The sequence below is a fragment of the Neolamprologus multifasciatus genome, chromosome 23 (genome assembly GCF_963576455.1).
Source record: "Neolamprologus multifasciatus chromosome 23, fNeoMul1.2, whole genome shotgun sequence".
NCBI classification, from domain to species: Eukaryota; Metazoa; Chordata; class Actinopteri; order Cichliformes; family Cichlidae; genus Neolamprologus; species Neolamprologus multifasciatus.
This window is the reverse complement of record NC_140460.1, coordinates 32936177-32955404: the sequence shown is the minus strand read 5'-3', so window position 1 is coordinate 32955404 and position 19228 is coordinate 32936177. Positions and strand designations below refer to the sequence as shown.

The window sequence follows — 19228 nt, the reverse complement described above, 5'->3', positions numbered from 1 at the left end:
ACATTTGAGGAAACTGGACAAATGGAGGAACAAGAAAAACTGGAAGGAAAAATCAACAGCATACAAACAGTTTTGTAGAGTCATAAATCCCTAATTTAAAATTTTTGCTTCAAGTTGTTGTCCGTATGTACAGAGGTGTTCAGGATTAAGCTACAATAGTCAGTGTCTACAGCCATCTGTAAAACATACTGGTGCCTCTGTCATGGTTTGGGGCTGCTTTTCAGCCAAGCTAAAACAGTTTCATTTTTCAACAATGAACAATGAAGAAGAATGATCCCAAACACACTGCCAAGGCAGTAAAAGCGTATCGAGATAGAAAATCACTCAGTGGAATACTATCAGTCATTGATTGGCCTCCTCGGAGTCCACACCTGAGCATTGTGGAAGCATTGCAGGATCAATTGACAGAAAATGTAACATAAGGCAACTAACATCTTAAGATGAGCTTTGAATGTCCCTCAAGAAGCCTGGAGAGCTATTCTTAAGGATGTCCTCAAAGACATTAGAAGAAGACGTTCTTAAGAAAGCTCAGGCTATGTTTAAAAATAATAATGGTCTTTCCAAATATTGATTTTGATATATATATCTATATATATATATCTATATATTAGGGGTGCAACAATACACGTATCGATATTGAACCGTTCGATACAGTGCTTTCGGTTCGGTACGCATATGTATGAACAATACAAAATTTTTAATTTATTTCATCAACTTTTCTTCTGACGATGCTGTCTGTGTTGAGCGCTCAGTGGATCTGCGCTCGACAGTGCAGCCTTGGCAGAGTAGTCGAACGCAGATTCACTGAGTGCAGGGCAAGCTAGACCAAATTCATGGGCTGCATCCTCCTGAGGCCACATTTGTAGACCGATTACATCACAGCGACGCTCCGAAGGCTGTCCTAATTCGTAGACTCCTCCGAATGCAGCCGACAAATGCGTCCTCCTTTTCCCCGAATTTGAAGGATGGGTCGGGTGTGTCCTTCGTGGCCCACCATATCCCAGAATTCATAGCGCGGCCCAGCCAAACTCCAGTTTCCAACAATGGCAGCTGCTACTAAGTTTTAAAATTACTCTTACTAATCTTTCTGGGCCACAAAATAAACTTTTAACATATTTTCAGGCGAGAAAGTAGCTGTGTAAACATCAAATATCTGCTCGGTTTATCAAGATATCGCATATTTGCAAAAGTGCTTCGACGTTTTTGGAGACGTCTGCTACCCACCAGCTCGAGGGTCACTGAACTCCCGGTACATTATTTTCAGATCACCACGGTCTTTCGCCACTCCGGTTAAACGTAATATATAAGTCACTTAGACCACCTAAAAATGTTATTGTTTGGCTTTTTCAGTGTTTTATTTGTTCGTGAGTCAATCGGTTTGGCTATTGATTAAAGTTATTAGATTAGATTAGATAAAATAAAACTTTATTAATCCCTCGGGTGGTTTTCACACAGCTGAATAAACGTCAAACAGAAAACTGATTAAACAGAAGTATGAGACGGTCGAGAATTTACGCCAGTGTCCTGTTATATTTTAGATAGCAAGGAGCAGACGGACGAGTTTATTAAACTCCACCGACACAGCGGTGACGCTAATCAGAAGGCTAGACTGTCACATTTCACAGCCGTTTACTTCCGGCCTACCCAACCTTCTGAGGACCCGGCCCACGTAAACCGCGAAGGCCGGGTCCTCAGGAGGATGCAGCCCATGAATTTGGACATGACCAGAAGTTAAGCTCTCCTTGCAACATGGCAAATTGAACCTCCCCCACCCTAATTCAGATCTGGCGTTTGGAACTATTTTGGTTTTCATGTGACGTATGACCCTGAAGGTAAGCGCGTCATGGACAAAAGTAAAACATGGGCCCTTTCTCAATTCTCAAGTACGCGAGTACGGAGTCGCGATTTGTACAATTGGAACACCAGCGTACTTGATGATGTCACAGGTCCGGAGTTTTTACTGCCGTCCCCTCTTAATTTAACTGTGAGTAATATGTTATGAAGCTTAACTTTAATCACAGCCAAACCGGTTTACTCAGGAACAAATAAAACACTGAAATAAACCAAACATTAACATTTAGAAGTTATCTAAGTGACTTATATATCATGTTTAACCTCAGTAGTGAAATCTCGATTAATAAAAATAGTGTACATGTACATACGTGTACATACCTTAATAAAAACAAGCAGGTGAGATGTTAGAACGCTTTTATTTTTATTTTAGTGGACACTCAATGCAATAGACAGCTGCTGGGGTTTGGGGTTTGTTTAACCTGAGTAGCGAAAAGACTGCGGGGGGGTTGAAAACGATGTGCCGGGAGTCCGCTGTTCTTGCCGGCTCTAATAATCCTCGACCTTGCTGTCTGCTATGGAGCTGGCAGGTCACAGATGTCTCCGAAAACGTCGGAGCACGTTTGGAAATATATGATATCCTGATAAATCGAGCAGATATTTGAAGTTTACACAGCTACACTGGGGCAAAAAAGTATTTAGTCAGCCACCGATTGTGCAAGTTCCCCCACTTAAAATGATGACAGAGGTCAGTAATTTGCACCAGAGGTACACTTCAACTGTGAGAGACAGAATGTGAAAAAAAAATCCATGAATTCACATGGTAGGATTTGTAAAGAATTTATTCGTAAATCAGGGTGGAAAATAAGTATTTGGTCACCTCAAACAAGGAAAATCCCTGGCTCTCACAGACCTGTAACGTCTTCTGTAAGAAGCTTTTCTGTCCCCCACTCGTTACCTGTATGAATGGCACCTGTTTGACCTCATCATCTGTATAAAAGACACCTGTCCACAGCCTCAACCAGTCAGACTCCAAACTCCGCCATGGCCAAGACCAAAGAGCTTTCGAAGGACACCAGGAAAAGAATTGTAGACCTGCACCAGACTGGGAAGAGTGAATCTACAATAGGCAAGCAGCTTGGTGTGAAAAAATCAACTGTGGGAGCAATCATCAGAAAATGGAAGACATACAAGACCACTGATAATCTCCCTCGATCTGGGGCTCCACGCAAGATCTCATCCCGTGGGGTCAAAATGATCATGAGAACGGTGAGCAAAGATCCCAGAACCACACGGGGGGACCTGGTGAATGACCTGCAGAGAGCTGGGACCAAAGTAACAAAGGTCACCATCAGTAACACACTACAACGGCAGGGAATCAAATCCCGCAGTGCCAGACGTGTTCCGCTGCTGAAGCCAGTGCATGTCCAGGCCCGTCTGAAGTTTGCCAGAGAGCACATGGATGATACAGCAGAGGATTGGGAGAATGTCATGTGGTCAGATGAAACCAAAGTAGAACTTTTTGGTATAAACTCAACTCGTCGTGTTTGGAGGAAGAAGAATACTGAGTTGCATCCCAAGAACACCATACCTACTGTGAAGCATGGGGGTGGAAACATCATGCTATGGGGCTGTTTTTCTGCCAAGGGGACAGGACGACTGATCCGTGTTAAGGACAGAATGAATGGGGCCAAGTATCGTGAGATTTGAGCCAAAACCTCCTTCCATCAGTGAGAACTTTGAAGATGAAACGAGGCTGGGTCTTCCAACATGACAATGATCCAAAACACACCGCCCGGGCAACAAAGGAGTGGCTCCGTAAGAAGCATTTGAAAGTCCTGGAGTGGCCTAGCCAGTCTCCAGACCTCAACCCCATAGAAAATCTGTGGCGGGAGTTGAAAGTCCGTGTTGCTCGGCGACAGCCCCAAAACATCACTGCTCTTGAGAAGATCTGCATGGAGGAATGGGCCAAAATACCAGCTACTGTGTGTGCAAACCTGGTAAAGACCTATAGTAAACGTTTGACCTCTGTTATTGCCAACAAAGGTTATGTTACAAAGTATTGAGTTGTATTTTTGTTATTGACCAAATACTTATTTTCCACCCTGATTTACGAATAAATTCTTTACAAATCCTACCATGTGAATTCATGGATTTTCTTTTTTCACATTCTGTCTCTCACAGTTGAAGTGTACCTCTGGTGCAAATTACTGACCTCTGTCATCATTTTAAGTGGGGGAACTTGCACAATCGGTGGCTGACTAAATACTTTTTTGCCCCACTGTACATTCTTGCTTGAAAAGAACTTAAAAGTTTATTTTGTGACCCAGAAAGAGTAATATTTAAACATTTTTAGCCCCGCTCATCCGCCATTGCCGTGTTTGAGTTTTGGACGAAATGCATTCTGGGATATTTAGCTGTGCCAAGTCCACACAAGTCACCACCGATGCATGCTAGATAAAACGGGTGGAGCGAGAACACATCTGGGACTTTTTCGCGTTCTCTGCTTGATGCGTACTTCGAATTGGAACAGTACTTGGTCTCCGACTGATAACGTATCACGAGTACACGAGAACGCAAGTACGCACAAGTACGCATATTGAGACAGGGCCCAGTATGTTGGATGTGCCACGCAATGCTCAATTACATTGGTGGGAACTAGTGCGTTAGCGCAGTTAGCTCGTTAACGTGTTGACGCCGTCCAGCCCCACACACGGGGCGATCCGCGGTAGCTCGTTAACGGAGATTTGCCGTGTTGTGGCGTTAACGTCATTTCAACAAGATTAACGCTGACAGCACTAGTGGGAACACAACGAATATGACGGCACATTTACTCCGACAGCATCCTAGTGCAAAGACAAGTGGAAGCAGACAAAAACAACAAGCACGCATGCTACAAACTTTACCCGAGTCATTTAGACAGCTGTTAGCACATGATTCTCCTCATGGGGACCTGATATGTTTAATATGCTGCTGAGAATATACCCCAGAAGAAGCGTATAGTATAGCTTTTATTTTGGAAAGAGACATTTCTCTGTAATAAACTCTCTTTTCCAAAGATGAGTGATTTCTCGATCAGATAGATTAATTTTTTTATTACTTTGTTGTTTCAGCAACATTAAATTTAGAAACTGCACTTTTGAGTTGAAATATATATTTATAATTTTAATAAATGACAAATAAAAAAGGCATGAACATTCTTTTTGTATTGAAAAAATATCAAACCGTGATACCAAAGTATCGAACCGAACCGTGAATTCTGTGTATCGTTGCACCCCTAATAAATATATAAATATATATATATATATGTGTGTGTGTGTGTGTGTAAAGAAATGAGGGATGGCTCTAGACATTTGCACTGCACCCTATATGTAATTATTATTTAGCTATAATAAGCTAAATGCTATACTACAGCTGTTTAGCAGTTTGTTAGAAGATCAAATCAAGAAAAGTCAAAGTCAGTGAAAAGACTCAAGCATATCAGTTACATAGCTGAAGACCTACTAAAGATGTACCTAAACTTTATGTTTTAGCTTTCTGAGTCTATATTTATAGCTCTGTATCGACTATTAAAAACATCTGAAGGGAAGAGATTACCGAAGTCCTCCTACGCTTAATTAGGTTAATGACTGGAAGGGTTGTCCCCAATGCCCTCTTAACTTGACGCCTTGTCTGTGTGTCCTCCCAGCAAGGACGCATATAGAAACTTGAGTGGCCCTGTGGGTATTTAAAGACAGAGCTGGCCAAATGCCACACCTAAGGAGCCTGTTGCACTAAAAGGATGAGACTCTTATGCCTGGATTTTCAGTGAGATGCAGCCCGCCCACATTCACCACGTAAAAGAAGCACAACGGATTGCAATCCAATTATGGAAGCTGCTGGGATTTCCCATGGCAAAATCTAACCTCTCCCCCTACATTACCCCACAGGTAAACGGTGTCAGTGTGCAATAACAACAGGCAAAGGTGCTCTTTCATCGTTCCATGTCATTATAACTACACAATGCATTGCTAGATCTAAAAAAAGAACGTTTCTGATGTTTCCTGTTTTTACCATCACATTCATTTTAATGAGCTAATCATCAACGAACCAGTGTTCTCTCGGTTTGTTTTCAGTTGCAGCTACCAGAAGTTTTAGTTAAAGCCATCACCAGCTCGCAAACTAGCTTTCACTTGATCTTGTCATCTTGCTATCTGGTTTTATCTGTAACAGAGTGCCGTAGGTGGATATTAGATATCTCAGTAACCTAAAGCTTTACCTTTGCTTGTCGTAAAAAGTCTAGATTTCAACCGAGTCATTTTTACCTGATAAAACCTGTAAGTATTTTGCTTTGTAAAGCAAATAGCAAAAACTTCAATGAGTATTTTCCAATTGGATTAATGCATGACAAGCACAGTCCTGGGTCATAGTCATGGAAGTCTTAAACCTATTTTCTATAGGCCTCTATATCCTCTCCCTTTGTAACATTGTAATGATTTGTCATGCTATTAAAGCATGGAGGTTTACTGTACACTAAGTCGTCCTGGGTAAAGGGTAACTAATCCCTTACTCTGACCTACTAATTTAGCTTCTGTACGGCCTTAAGCAGTTCTCAAGTATACACTGAGGATATACACTAAGAGGAGTAATACTAATCAGTAATCAGTGGGTTTATAGTCTATTTTTTATGTAGTACTTCTAAATTCAGTTAAGTTCACCAGCACTATATGACTTCAAAACAGTTTAAACAAACTCTGCAGAATTATATACTTGAGACCATTAAAGACAATAGAGCTATAAAAAAATCCATGATGAACTGACTAAAAAAACAAGACAGTTCTCACAGTCATATAGCATCTGCACCAAGGGCAACAGAGACAGAAGAACAATTGCCAAAGAAAACTACTTTCTGCAAAATTGCTGTGTGATTACCATAATTGACGGCTCTGTGATAGAAAAAAAGGCCAGTCATTTGGAACTTTGCAAAGCTGGTGTTTATGGATAGGCGGGTGTTTAGAAATTCCTCGTTCCATGAAACGGGGCATAAAAATGCAGATGATGATGTGAGGTGCACAAAACCTGAGCCCCAGAGCGGTGGGAAAAACAATCAAGCGTGGTCTAACGACTTAGCCTGCCTTCCCTTCAACCCACAATGATCCCACTGAATGGCAGTGAATCATTTTATGATTGTTCTCCTTCTTTGAGCCTTTATATATTCTAAGATATGAATCTCTGAATTATTTCTGTAATCCCACCAATCAGAGCTCAACTTCGCCTACTCTGTAATGACAGCCTGTTGAGCCAAAGTTTGACCCTGACCTCTGGACTGCCACCACCATTCAAATGATGTTACTTGTCATTTACTCAAACACCTATAATTACACTTCGCAAGCAATATTTTGTAGTCACAACAGTTTCTGACTACATGTTGCTATACTTGTCTAGATATAGGCGGTAAAACAATTCCTTCCTTTTTGTTGGTGCCAGGTCTCACATAAGCCCATATGGTGCAAATAAATCTCACACCAAATAAGGGGAGGCATCAAATTGGCAAAAATCGACTAGGCTAAATATCAGCCTTGTTCCACATTTCAGCACCAGTGCTGGTCAATGGAAATCAGAGCACTCAAAGTAAAGTTTATGTGCTTCACTTTGCCGAGGCATGCAGATCTCAGGATCCATGGGTGTGCTGCCAAAGTGCATTTACACATTGGTGACTTAATTCATTATTCAATCAATTATGTTAGACATGGAAATAGGATCAGCCAGGTCCTAATGGCAAATCAAAGTCTTTTTTTTTTGTTGTTGCAACAAATACAAAGAGAGATGATTTACACGAGCAGTGATAATTTTGTTAACCAATAATTTCCGGCATAGTTTTTATCAAGGACCTTTTTTCAGACCAAAACAAGGTAATAACTAAATAAAAACTAATGCACGAGAAAAAAACCTACGATGAAAAGTACTGACCCTTTCATCAGCAAATAAACGAGATGAAAATATTCTGGAGAGATGAGATTCAAGTTGGTGCTCAAGTTGGTCTGCCTCATGTTAGAGGCCGGTTGTACTGCTCTATCAACAAGGAGCTGGTGCTTTTTGCCCTCTGTTTGTATTTCTAATGCCTTTCTGACTTGTGCTTATGTGTTGACTCATGTGCCTACTCAGCTTGGTGGCTACAATGCCAGTGAGGAATGTTCATGTTTTGAAAAAGTAAGTAATTGGGTGGTCGTTTGATGGTGAAGGTCGTTCATGACTAGGATTGTTCTTTCCTGTCTACCTGTGCAACCTCTGTAGGGTCCAGGTATCATCTCATGCTACCAATAGAGAAATCGACCCTAGTCAAATCAAAAACTAGTGAACAGTCAGAAAGAATGAGGAGGGAAAAAATGCCAGTAGCCTCGAGCTGTAAAATCATTCCTGTTTGGGGGGTTGTGTCATTGTTGCCGCTTTGGTGCACCAGTGGTTCATTTCATTAACACCAAAGCAATTTAAACTGATTAACACCCCCCTCTCCCTCTTAACTGACCAGATCTTTATCCCCATAAGTTTAACTGACTTGATGCTATACTCTGACAGGATAGAGTTAACCTCAGTGCACGTCTACAATCATCTGTAAAACATGGTGGAGCCTCTTTCATGGTTTGGAGCTGTATTTCAGGCAGTGGTGTTGGGGATGTTTCCAAAATTGATGGAATTGCAAACAGAACAGTTCCATCAGATTTTGATCCACCATGCTATACCACCTGGAAAGCTTCTGTTTGGCAGCAGCTTCAGTTTTCAGCATGACAATGATTGCAAACACACTGTCAATGCAGTAACAGCATAATTGGATAGATGAACAAGCGCCTTGAGGCGACTTTTGTTGTGATTTGGCGCTATATAAATAAAATTGAATTGAATTGAATTGAATTGAATTGAATTGAATTGAATGAACACACAATAGAACACTATCAGGATGGATTGGCCACCCCAGAGATCGTCATGACAGCGAACAGAAGAAAAGGCAGCAGAGAAGCCTGGAGAACTATTTCTGAAGACTACCTGAAGAAATTACAAGAAATCTTGTCTAAGGAACTTTAGGCTATATTGAAGAATAAAGGTGGTGATATCAGCTGTGGACTTTCAAACTTGTTTAGACCTTATAAGCTGTACACTGTACATTTCAATAAATTGCTGCACCTATTTCCCATTTCCCTAGCTAAATATGTAGAACAACGGGTTGCTCAAGGCTCTTGCATAGTATTGCTTATATACTTTATATGTACTGCAGGTGATAGCTGAAACAGTCAACGACAGCACAAATGGGCTAGCTGACAGTGAGAACCAATAGGTTAAACATCTAGCTAGCTAACTCCATAACAATTCAAGTATCTTTTTAAAACAACCATAAAGGAGCTCTTTATGAGACAGAAAGCCTACATGTATGATAACTCACCACGACTGAGCTGCTAATATCTGCCTAGCCTGTGCATCCAGCTACAGAGAATTTTCAACTAGTTTTCACCGGAAATGAACTTAAGTAACATAATTGATGGAATTAACATGCTCCTCAACCTCTAAATGCTCAGTTACTACAGTATGCGGCAAGTATTGCTTTTATTTGAGGTGTATGGCCTACTGAATATTGATTTGTCAGTAACTTGTAAGGGAAAACACACTTTGCCTTTTGAAATCGTCTGCTTTTACTTTCTTTAATAATTCAGACAGCTGCACTTAGAGTGTGTGGAACTGCAGTAATTTATGACTCCGACTGAGCTGTAGCTGCTTTTGCTTCACCCATAAGGAAAGAGCAGCAAAGCGTTAAGCGTAAAGTGTTGAGAAGTTGGCAGAGGTGCACTGTGTTTCCTGCCAAAGTGTTTAGCTTTTCCTCTGCCTAATGAAATTCGCCAGTAATCCCTTATCGCAATTTAACTACCCTCCAATTAAAGGTCTTTGGCCTTTGGCCTGACCATGCCCAATTTTAAACACTACATACAGTCTGGAGCACTACCCAGCTGCCAAGTGAACACCTAGAATGGAAATACTCGGGTCAAGATGTGATCTGCCGGCCTACTGTTACGCAAGAACAAGCCAGGCTTTCAGTTGTGTTTGTGATAGTCAGCATAATAAGTTGTTTTAATGAAATTTCAGCTCTTCTTGTGTTGTATTAATAGATTTAATATGCATAATTGTCTTTTTCATGGCTCCAGAAATCTCTTGATGAGGGAACAACACTTGGCTGCACCAATTTCACCGTGCACGCCTCTTTAAAAGTTGTTTATCACTGTCAAAGAACTAATCACTGCTTTCTGTCCCCAGTATGAAATATGCAGCCTTTGGAAAGCATCAAAAGTAAAGAATAAATGCAAAAGGAAGGCGTCTAGTGTAATTGGGCCCTCCTCCCTCATTATTTTTCCTCTCTGCAGAAAATTCAACTCCCTGTCTCCCACCTTAAACTTTCTGCTTCTCAAATGCTTTCCATAGTATTCGCCAATCTTTTCCAAATCTTGACATGACCATGATTAAGTTTTTGCTTTCTTTCTTTTCCTTTCACCATTTTCTCCTTGTCAAAGTTGTTGTTAGTTTTTTTGTTTTGTTTTGTGATTATTTTTTTTTATTTTTTTTTTATTTTTTATTTTTATTTTGGGGGGGGGGGGGGGGTTAAAAGAGGGCCATGATAGATCAATGTCCAGCTATGCTGCAGTATTCAACATGAATCAGTGTGATAGCCAGAGATGTTACACGGTTTGCATCACAAGTGTGATGCAACACATTTTGGTTAATCTGACTCCGTCTGGGTCCGGCTGCTGACAGGGAAGCTCACCCCTGACCCAGAAGTGTGGTTTAAACAAAAATAGACTAAAAAATCCCCCCCCCCCCCCCCCCCCCCCCCCCCCCACACACACACACATTTTACAGGCATACTATACAAATTCTGCTCTTGGCCTCAAGCCTGCAGTCTAATCAAAAAGTGCTAGAGAGGCTCTGCATCAGCTCCACACACGGGGAGCTACACATAATGAGTGATGACAGGGTTGTCACTCTAATATGTTAATAATCTACTCTGCTGTAAACAAACAGGGTTTCACTTCCGCTTTGAATGTCATCATATTAAGAGCAAAACACTTAAATCAGAATACTCTTTCCTGTCTGTCTCTCAGATGCCTATCCTGTGTCAGAGGTCGTCTACACTTGGACTGAGGGAGCTAAAGAATCTGTGGTGGTGGCAGAGGATGGCTCCAGACTCAATCAGTATCATCTTGTTGGACAAAGTGCTAACACAGAGGATATACACACAAGCAGGGGTATGTGCTATTTTAATAACACTGTAGTAATAATATTAACAGCAGTGTGCTTGTATTGCTAGTAGCGAAGTATTAAGAATGGATGGATTAGTGAAATAAGTTGTGGCAGAGATAAAAGTAATACAACTTAATCCCAAATGATGGAATATTTTGTGATATTAGGGAAAAAAATAGAGATTAGGTAACACAGCAATATAAGAACTGGAGCCCCAGTAGACAGTTACTGTATAGGATACATAGTACAATAAAAACAAAAATAGGATGACTAAACTATCACCGTCGAACACAAATACAAGCTGTCAACGGGACAAACACTACACCGCTCATTAATAAGGATAGAAATATTCAATAATTTTCTAATTATTAACACACACAACAAATCCAACACTGCCTACTTGATCGTGCTACAAATTACAGGAGTTTTGTAAAGCTTAGTTTAACCAATAGTTTAGTTTAACTTAGTTTAGCCCATTTGTGTAGGCATATAAGGATACGTACATATGTTGCTGGTGTTAATGTAGTTTAGCTACGCAACAAGCTAGCAGTTACTGTTTCTAACTCGAGTACTGGTTATTACTGGAAGATTGTATTCATACACACATAGTATTACAACATTGTCTACATGTCCACACTTAATATGGGAACTTTATTTCTTCATCATAACTGTGGTGATACAATGGCAAGCTAATGTTAGCTTCATCGTTTCAGCTGGCATCACAACAAAACTGTAAATATTCAGTGGCATCAAATCTGTACCTATGAACTAGGTTGTTTTGAACAACCTATAAAATGTATCTTTTGGCAGGAAAATGGGAAAATAAGTAGAGTGATTTACTGAAATATTAGCAAATATAAATGAAAATACAGAATAAGGCAAAAACAGAGTATACATAAAACAACAAGTTGAAAATGTCAAATATTTGGTATGAGCGCCTTTATTCTTCAACATAGCCTGAACTATTTTAAGCTAGCTTTCTTTAAGTAGTCTTCAGGAATAGGTCTCTTGAAGTTTGTTGCCTGTCATGATGATGCCACTCTGCTTAATGTTAAGATAGGGGCTCTGGGGAGGCCAATCCGTGACCGATCATGTTCCATTGTGTGTTTATTGAAGCTGTTGCCAATCAGATGTTTTTTAAATGTATTGTTTGGTCAATGAAAATCTGACAGTACTTTGCTGCACTCATCATTCTATCATTGAGAAGATCCCCAATATCACTTGCTTGCTTTGGAGCAAGTGGCTGCTTTTTGTTCAGGCTGTCCAGTGTGTTTTATCGATGACTGTAGGCACTTACACTTACACTATTATGTTGATTACACATAATAATGACAAGTTCAACTGAAACCTTTAAATTTGCTTGGATTCATCACAACGTAAGACACGTTGAACTAATTTTGGGTCCAGTTCTTGTAAAGTTTGGCCCTTCTTTTCCTCAAAAATGGCTTGAGGCTATCCTTGACACTGGCAAACAGCAAATAGGCCAATTTCCATGTTGATTCTGTGAGGACATGACTTTCAGATGGTATTCATCTCCTGTTCATCTTCTTTTGTCCTACACTTGTCTAGTTTCCTCAAAACACAGTGTACGAGTGTACGTGATGTAACATTTGGCATTTTCAAACACATTGTGTTTGAAAAGCATCTTTTTACAAAGAGCCCAAACATACCATTTAAAATGAGTTCATTGATGACCCGTCTGTTTCTATTTGTGTTAGTTGTTTTTTATGCTTCAATGACATATAGGTCAGTGGTTTAAACAAAAAAAGTTTTCTCTGCGAATGATCAGGTACAAGAACCGACCTTAAAACAAGAGTGTTCAAACAAAATAACTATCATTCAAGAACACTTTAGAAATACAAGAAAGTCTGGTTCATTTGAAGGAAAATATAAAGAAATGATGGGTAGCAGAAGACTTATGCACAGTAGAGTATAATCTGATACATTATCTACACCTGGTGCTGATGTTTTCATTAAAAGGTGGAGGCTCTGTAAACTCATCCACATATTCATGTCTTGCAGTTGTTATTCTGGGCAAAAAGTTGTTGTAGCGAAGGATTCACTCTTCGTCCATAAACCTCAACTACTGTACAAAAACAAAATATAAAAAAAAGGTGGACTATTGTGCAGGCAGCAACTAAACACTGCTACAGTAAAAGCCCCAGCAGGAAACCTTTTCTCTGCTGATTGGCCACGGGTTCCAGACTTCAGGAAGCTATCATCAAAGGATCACTGACAAAGTTTTAAAAAGATTGTATTACAATTATGTTAAATTATTGCACTACATTTAATTCTCTAAAAAAGGGACAGTACATAAAAATGTAATTAGTTCCTTAGTCAAATCTATATTTTCTCTTAACCCCTTAACATCTGGATTTAAGAGGTTAAATTCAACTTTGAGTTAATTTAACTTTGATTGTTCAACTTCAAATATGTTGTGTTGTGTACAAACATTATGAAAACTGTGCCACTGTTCAAAACTTTTTTAAGTTATAAAAAATCTTAAAAATTGTTAATTATTTATTATTTTCATTAAATAAAGAAACCTCAATCAGAACATAGTGCAAGCATTGCATTGTGTATTTTTCATTAGCACTGAGGTGAACTATGTTGCACGGTACGAATTAGTTAAGGTGATGTAACTAATTCTACATTAGGGAAGATAAACACTGTTGGGAGAAATGGATGTGCTGCGAGGTGGAGAGGAAATGTGGGAAACATTATCAGTAGTTAAGAGTCAATGAGTGGAGGCTAGTGCAGAGTAGCCTATCCCTCTCACAACCAGCTGTCTACAGGCTCGGACAGCCCTGTCAAACAACACTTATCCCTGCACACACGCACACACATAGAAGCATGCGCGCACATGCACACATACACAAATCGAGAGAGACCTGAGTCCTAGGGTTAATCCCCCATCCAACCACCCATCAGCTTTTGCATAAGAAGATGACATCACAGCTCAGTGAGGGATTGGCTGGGTATGTCTGTGTGTTTGCTAGTGTGTGCATTTGTATATTTATCTTTGTATCAAATGTCCTCACTGTGACAGTCACACAGCAGGGTCATTGTGACAGTAAGCTCGAGGACCAGAAGTTACTTCTTTATTGTGGGGGTTAGGACTTTAAAGATTTTAGGCTTTAAGGTGAAGCGTTAAACCGGGTTGCTTGTACAGGAGACATTTTACTTTAAGGTGATTATACAGGAAACGATTTAAGTGAAAAAATAATCATGATAATAACAATTTAGGTCTTCGCCATGCTAGAATAAAAAAAAAAGTGTGTGTGTTTGTGTGTGGCCTTTGTGCATGTTGGGATTGGACGGCCTCACTTTGACAGGGGGGGCTGGTAGGGTGCGGTGTGGGTGTTGAAAGTCATCTGCTTAATACTCTTATGTAAAACCAAACTGTAATACACTTTCCTCTAGTTTCTAGTAGAACCATTATTAAAAGTGTGGATTTCCCCTCCTTTTTTTATTTGCGTACCACAGCTCTTTAAATATTTGCTTGGTGACTCAGTGGTTTAAGTGAAAGGCTAAAGCTCTTGTTGGTTAAAGGACTGATGACTGCCTGGCTAGTAGGTTATGAGACTGAATGGTTTGACATGTTAATTAATGTGCTAGTTAATGGTAGAAGCTAGTAGCTCACAGAGTAACTGCATGTTTATTTCTAGGATCTACTAGGTTGAGGGTCAATTTTAGCCCAAAAGTGTAGATGACACTTAATTTGAAAGGTAAGATCTTAAAATTTCAACAGCTTAGCATTTGGTTAAAACGAACCCAGCTCTAACCCTATGACAGGTGGATGTGAAGAGGTTAAATGGTGGCTTCTTGCAAATGTGAATACTTTTGCAAGAAGCCAAGAGTTACATAAGTCTAGTCTCTAACTGCTACACTGAAAAGCATTTGGTTGACTACACTGTAAAAAAAAAAAGTAATATAAAAGTATGTTACTGTGTATTTTACAGTTTTGTACTGTTCTTCTAGAATATCATTAAATTTACATATATAGACTGTGATTTTACATTTCAAATGTAAATCAACGTAAAATCACTGTAAATGTAATAAAACATAATTTTCTTGTTTTTTTTTTAAATGTATCTGTCAGTACATATGCATATTTAGATTGTTAAAATACATTCACAAATGTATCAGAATTTCACAAATATTTGTCCGTTATTTGAAAGATTGAACTGTTTAATTCAAATGTAATGCTATGGAAAAAATCTTCTTATAAACTTCAGTTCGCCTTGTAATCAGAAGGTTGCCGGTTCGAGCCCCGGCTCGGACACTTGGTCGTTGTGTCCTTGGGCAAGACACTTCACCTACCACCTACTGGTGATGGCCAGAGGGGAATTATAAAGTGGAATTGTAAAGCACTTTCAGGGTCTCAAAAAGCGCTATATGAACGCAATCCATTATTATTTAAACCAATTGTTAACTGTATATTTCTGTACATTTAAGTATTATTATTCATATTGCAGCATTCGTTGACCTTGTTTATAGGTAATGTCATTGTTTGATCACATTAAAATGTTCCTAATTTAATGTTTAAAAGCACTTGAAAAAGGCAAAATCCCATGTAAAATTAGGGCAACAAACTGTATTGTCATTACTGAAAATAACCGTATTTTCATGAGAAAGTTATTTTCTGTTATTTTCTGGTATTATTTTGGCACCCCAGCTGCCAGAATATTACTGTGTTTTTAGGATATTTTTTTTACGGTGTAGTTGACTCTAGAAACCTGGTTTAAAGACACAGTAATGTAGATACAGTAAAAGGAAAAAAATGGTGAGAAATTCATCCACTGTACATTGAAGCTGTTTCACTGATCTTTACAAACCTGTGTTTACATTTAAGGCCAATTACCAAGTTATGTGCTTAACCTGTTAATATCCACCAGGTCACTAGCAACCTGTTTTTGACTTAGAGTTTAGTGTAGGTTTAGCCACATGCTAAATTATGTGATTTTCAAAAATTAGTAAATGGTCTACTTTAAACTATTAAAATTTGTTTAAAGCATCTCCATTTGGATTGTTTTTTGTTTGCGTAGTTGCATATTTCTGCCACTAACACCACCCAGAAAACCCTAAAGCAGGTGTAAGTGATTTGAGTTTTTGAACAAATATAAACAAATCAATTGTACTTGCACAAAAACTGTTCTAAAATATACCCACCCAGCCCCCAACCAGGCTGAGGCTGGATGTAGACCATGTGGCTTCAGTCCACATTGACTTTGCAGTGAGCATTGCCTTCATCCACTGGAGCACATGGGTGTGAAAAAAGGCAGAGCAAACCAAAATAGCACAGTATCTAAAAATTTTTAATTTCTTGTCAAATGAAGTTGTAAGAATGTCGCATCATCCAACCCTTTGGAGATAAATTAATCCAACCGATTCCTTCTCATATGGCTGATCAGATAGAAACAATATATACTCTAAGTATAATAACTATGATACAGTATTTATGTTCATATGTTGTATTTGATCGTACTAATGATATTACCCAAATCATCGAGCCACCATCTGGTGTCGTGCCTGCTACCACAAAAAGCTAAACATTATCCGAGAATTCCATTTATCTCCAGGACCAAAGGCGGTAAATCATTCATGCAGCTCAAAGCTTCTGTCTGGAAACTGTCCAAATCAGTGGTGGAGATTGCTGATGAGCTTGAGCTCTGGGGTCACATTCAGCCCAGAAGGTTAATTTGCTGTTTATATCTTTGACTCTCTCACTAATAACTTTGACAGACCAAATATGACACTCTAAGATGTGCCAGATCTGAGCTCTGGTTTTTGATCTTGCACTTTTCCCTATTGTGTTAAATGAAATATTGAATGCAGTGAACAGGTGTTACTGAGGGTGCAGTGACAGATGGGAATTAAAGGTTCTACTTTCTGAAATTTTCTTTTCTTAAATATATATAGCAGTTGTTCTGTTACATGGTCCTAAAAGTTTGAAGACCACAGTAATACAAGGAAATCTGATCACCTCAACTGAATGGCTTTGGTCCAACATGTTAGTATGTAGAGTAGTAGTGGCGGAAAACATTTCAGTCTTGTTAACTAATAATTTTTTAGATGCAGTCCTAACCTGTAACATTGCATCTGTCAAAACCTTTATGTCTAACTGTATGCAGGGTTACAGTTTGAGATTTAAGATTAACCTCGTTCGCCATGTCCACCTAGGGTTACGGTTTGCGTTTTTTTTTTTTAGCCACAAGCAAAAGGACACATTTTCAGAGAAGAATACATTTTGGCATTACAGTTTTTTAGTTAAAAGCTTTTCAACTGGGCCTTTCCAGACAAGAAAAAACGTTAACAAATTTGAACTCTAACCATAACTCCAGATTGGACCACCTGGTGGTCGCTAAGCAGTTACATTTAGTAATATTAGCTATTTATTGACAATGAACATTGATAATGAGTGGCTCCATAATACAGTGGCTTATACATTTGCCTAGCAAGCCAGATATCCCTGGTTTGAGTCTGCGAGGAAACACGTCTCTCGGTTGTGTCAGGAAGGATATTTGGTGTGCAGATTTGCGAAAGCAAGTGTGTGGCGCTACATGTTGTGACCCCTTGTGAATACGGGACTAGCTAAAAGTAGCTAATGAACAGTATTCATGAAGTTTTGTGTGTCAGATGCTGGATAGTGTTTGACTTTAATTACAACACTAATCTTAGGCACTCCCCCTTGAGGATGTGAAAGTGGAGATAAGTGAGGGAGTTTTTCTTTAAAGACCTGACATCTTTAGGGTCACGGCTTCTTCCGTCTCAGATACTTTCCTTAAATAACTCCCTGACTCTAAAAGCAGATAAGGCTTACTCTAGCAACAGTTATGTCTACAGTTTGCAGGGACCTCAGGGCTTGTCAGGAACCTTTGCGAGGTCAGTGTTGGGACAAAACGTCATATCCTGTGAAACTCTGAAGACCCATCTGGTCACCAGTAACCCATTTAGGGTTAGGAATGAGCTTGGTGTTAGCCTTAATGTCTAGCAAATATCTAATGAACAGTTTTTTTAGTTTGTATCTTAATACTTTTCTTTTAAGGTACTATAAAAACACTACCACTACCCCTCCCATTATGTCTAACCCTGACACTTGATGCATTGACACTGACTTACTGGGTGTTAAGAAGTTAAATGATCTAGAAGGACATTTTCCAGAGAATAATAAATCATTTTAAATGCTGTGCACACAGCTTTGGCAAAACAGGGCAAAACAGTTTCCCTCCAACTCACCAGTTTACCAGCATGGCTGCATTGTTGCTTGACACAAAAGGGAGTTCCCCACAAACACTGTGAAATACAGATCCTTGGGAGAAAAGTAAAATCCACCAGAGGAGCATGGTCTTCCTCTTTCCTTTGCCCCCGGTCCTTTCAGGATCCATGCATCAAGTGCAAAGGTAACCCTTTGCAAGGGATGTGTCTGGATGATTCCAGCAGGTGTAGAAGTGGACTGGGTAGTTGTGAACCAGGTGGCCTGGAGTCATGAAGGCATCAGAGGGCCCGAGCGATTAGGTAGAAGAGAGAACTAAGCATGCTGGGGAACTCCAGATTGAGGCATGGCAGTGACAGTGACGTTGATAAGTGTGCGTAGCGGCCGTTCGCCCTCAGCACAGCTGATGTCAGCTGATGAGTTCAGCGTGCTTTCTGAATTGCTTTTTCTGTCCTCCCCAAGCCAGTCAGTTCCATGAAGAGCGTTGGAGGTACCAGAAAAATAAAAAGAAACAAAGAAAAACAACATAAAAAGAAAAAAAAGAGGTATGCAGATATATCTACACGGCTATCCCCCCTCCATCCCACCAGTGATTAGAAGCAACGAGTGTCCGTCTCCGTGGCTTAGAGCGTGCGCTGAGGTGTGTGTCAACAGCTAGAGATCATCCTTCATGTGTGTTTGACTGTGTCTACGTGTGTTAGAGCCTGGATTGGCAGGGCGGAAAGGGGCGGGGTTTGGAGCTCAGCAATGGATCCCAAGACAGGAAGCCTCAGCACCCCCCTCAACCCCCCCGCTTTTTAACTCCCTCTCTTTGAGCTCACTGATGGCAGGATGCAGATTGTAACCAGGGATTAGGGAGGTTCAAAAATCCGATTGTGCCTGGAGAAAGCCTCATGTATTACTCTGTGTGTGTGTGTGTGTGTGTGTGTGTGTGTGTGTGTGTGTGTGTGTGTGTGTGTGTGT

The 19228-nt window shown here is 39.9% G+C and overlaps 2 protein-coding genes across 6 annotated transcripts in view; one reads left to right on the top strand and one right to left on the bottom strand.

Annotated features, from left to right (window-relative positions):
* The window catches only part of LOC146492039 (gamma-aminobutyric acid receptor subunit beta-3-like), a 94815-nt gene extending 76153 nt beyond the window's left edge, over positions 1 to 18662 (bottom strand). For 2 of the 3 annotated variants that reach the window (XM_085152657.1, XM_085152660.1), the window contains exon 1: positions 18289 to 18662. In XM_085152657.1, coding sequence (XP_085008783.1) covers positions 18289 to 18437 — 149 coding nt within the window. In that variant the 5' untranslated portion in view covers positions 18438 to 18662. The remainder of the gene's footprint in view (positions 1 to 18288) is intronic. The other variant, XM_085152662.1, reaches the window with a different exon arrangement.
* The window catches only part of LOC146492038 (gamma-aminobutyric acid receptor subunit alpha-5-like), a 49002-nt gene that overhangs the window by 15591 nt on the left and 14183 nt on the right, over positions 1 to 19228 (top strand). For all 3 annotated transcript variants that reach the window (XM_085152667.1, XM_085152668.1, XM_085152666.1), the window contains exon 7: positions 10911 to 11054. In XM_085152667.1, the coding sequence (XP_085008793.1) occupies positions 10911 to 11054 (144 nt within the window). The remainder of the gene's footprint in view (positions 1 to 10910; positions 11055 to 19228) is intronic.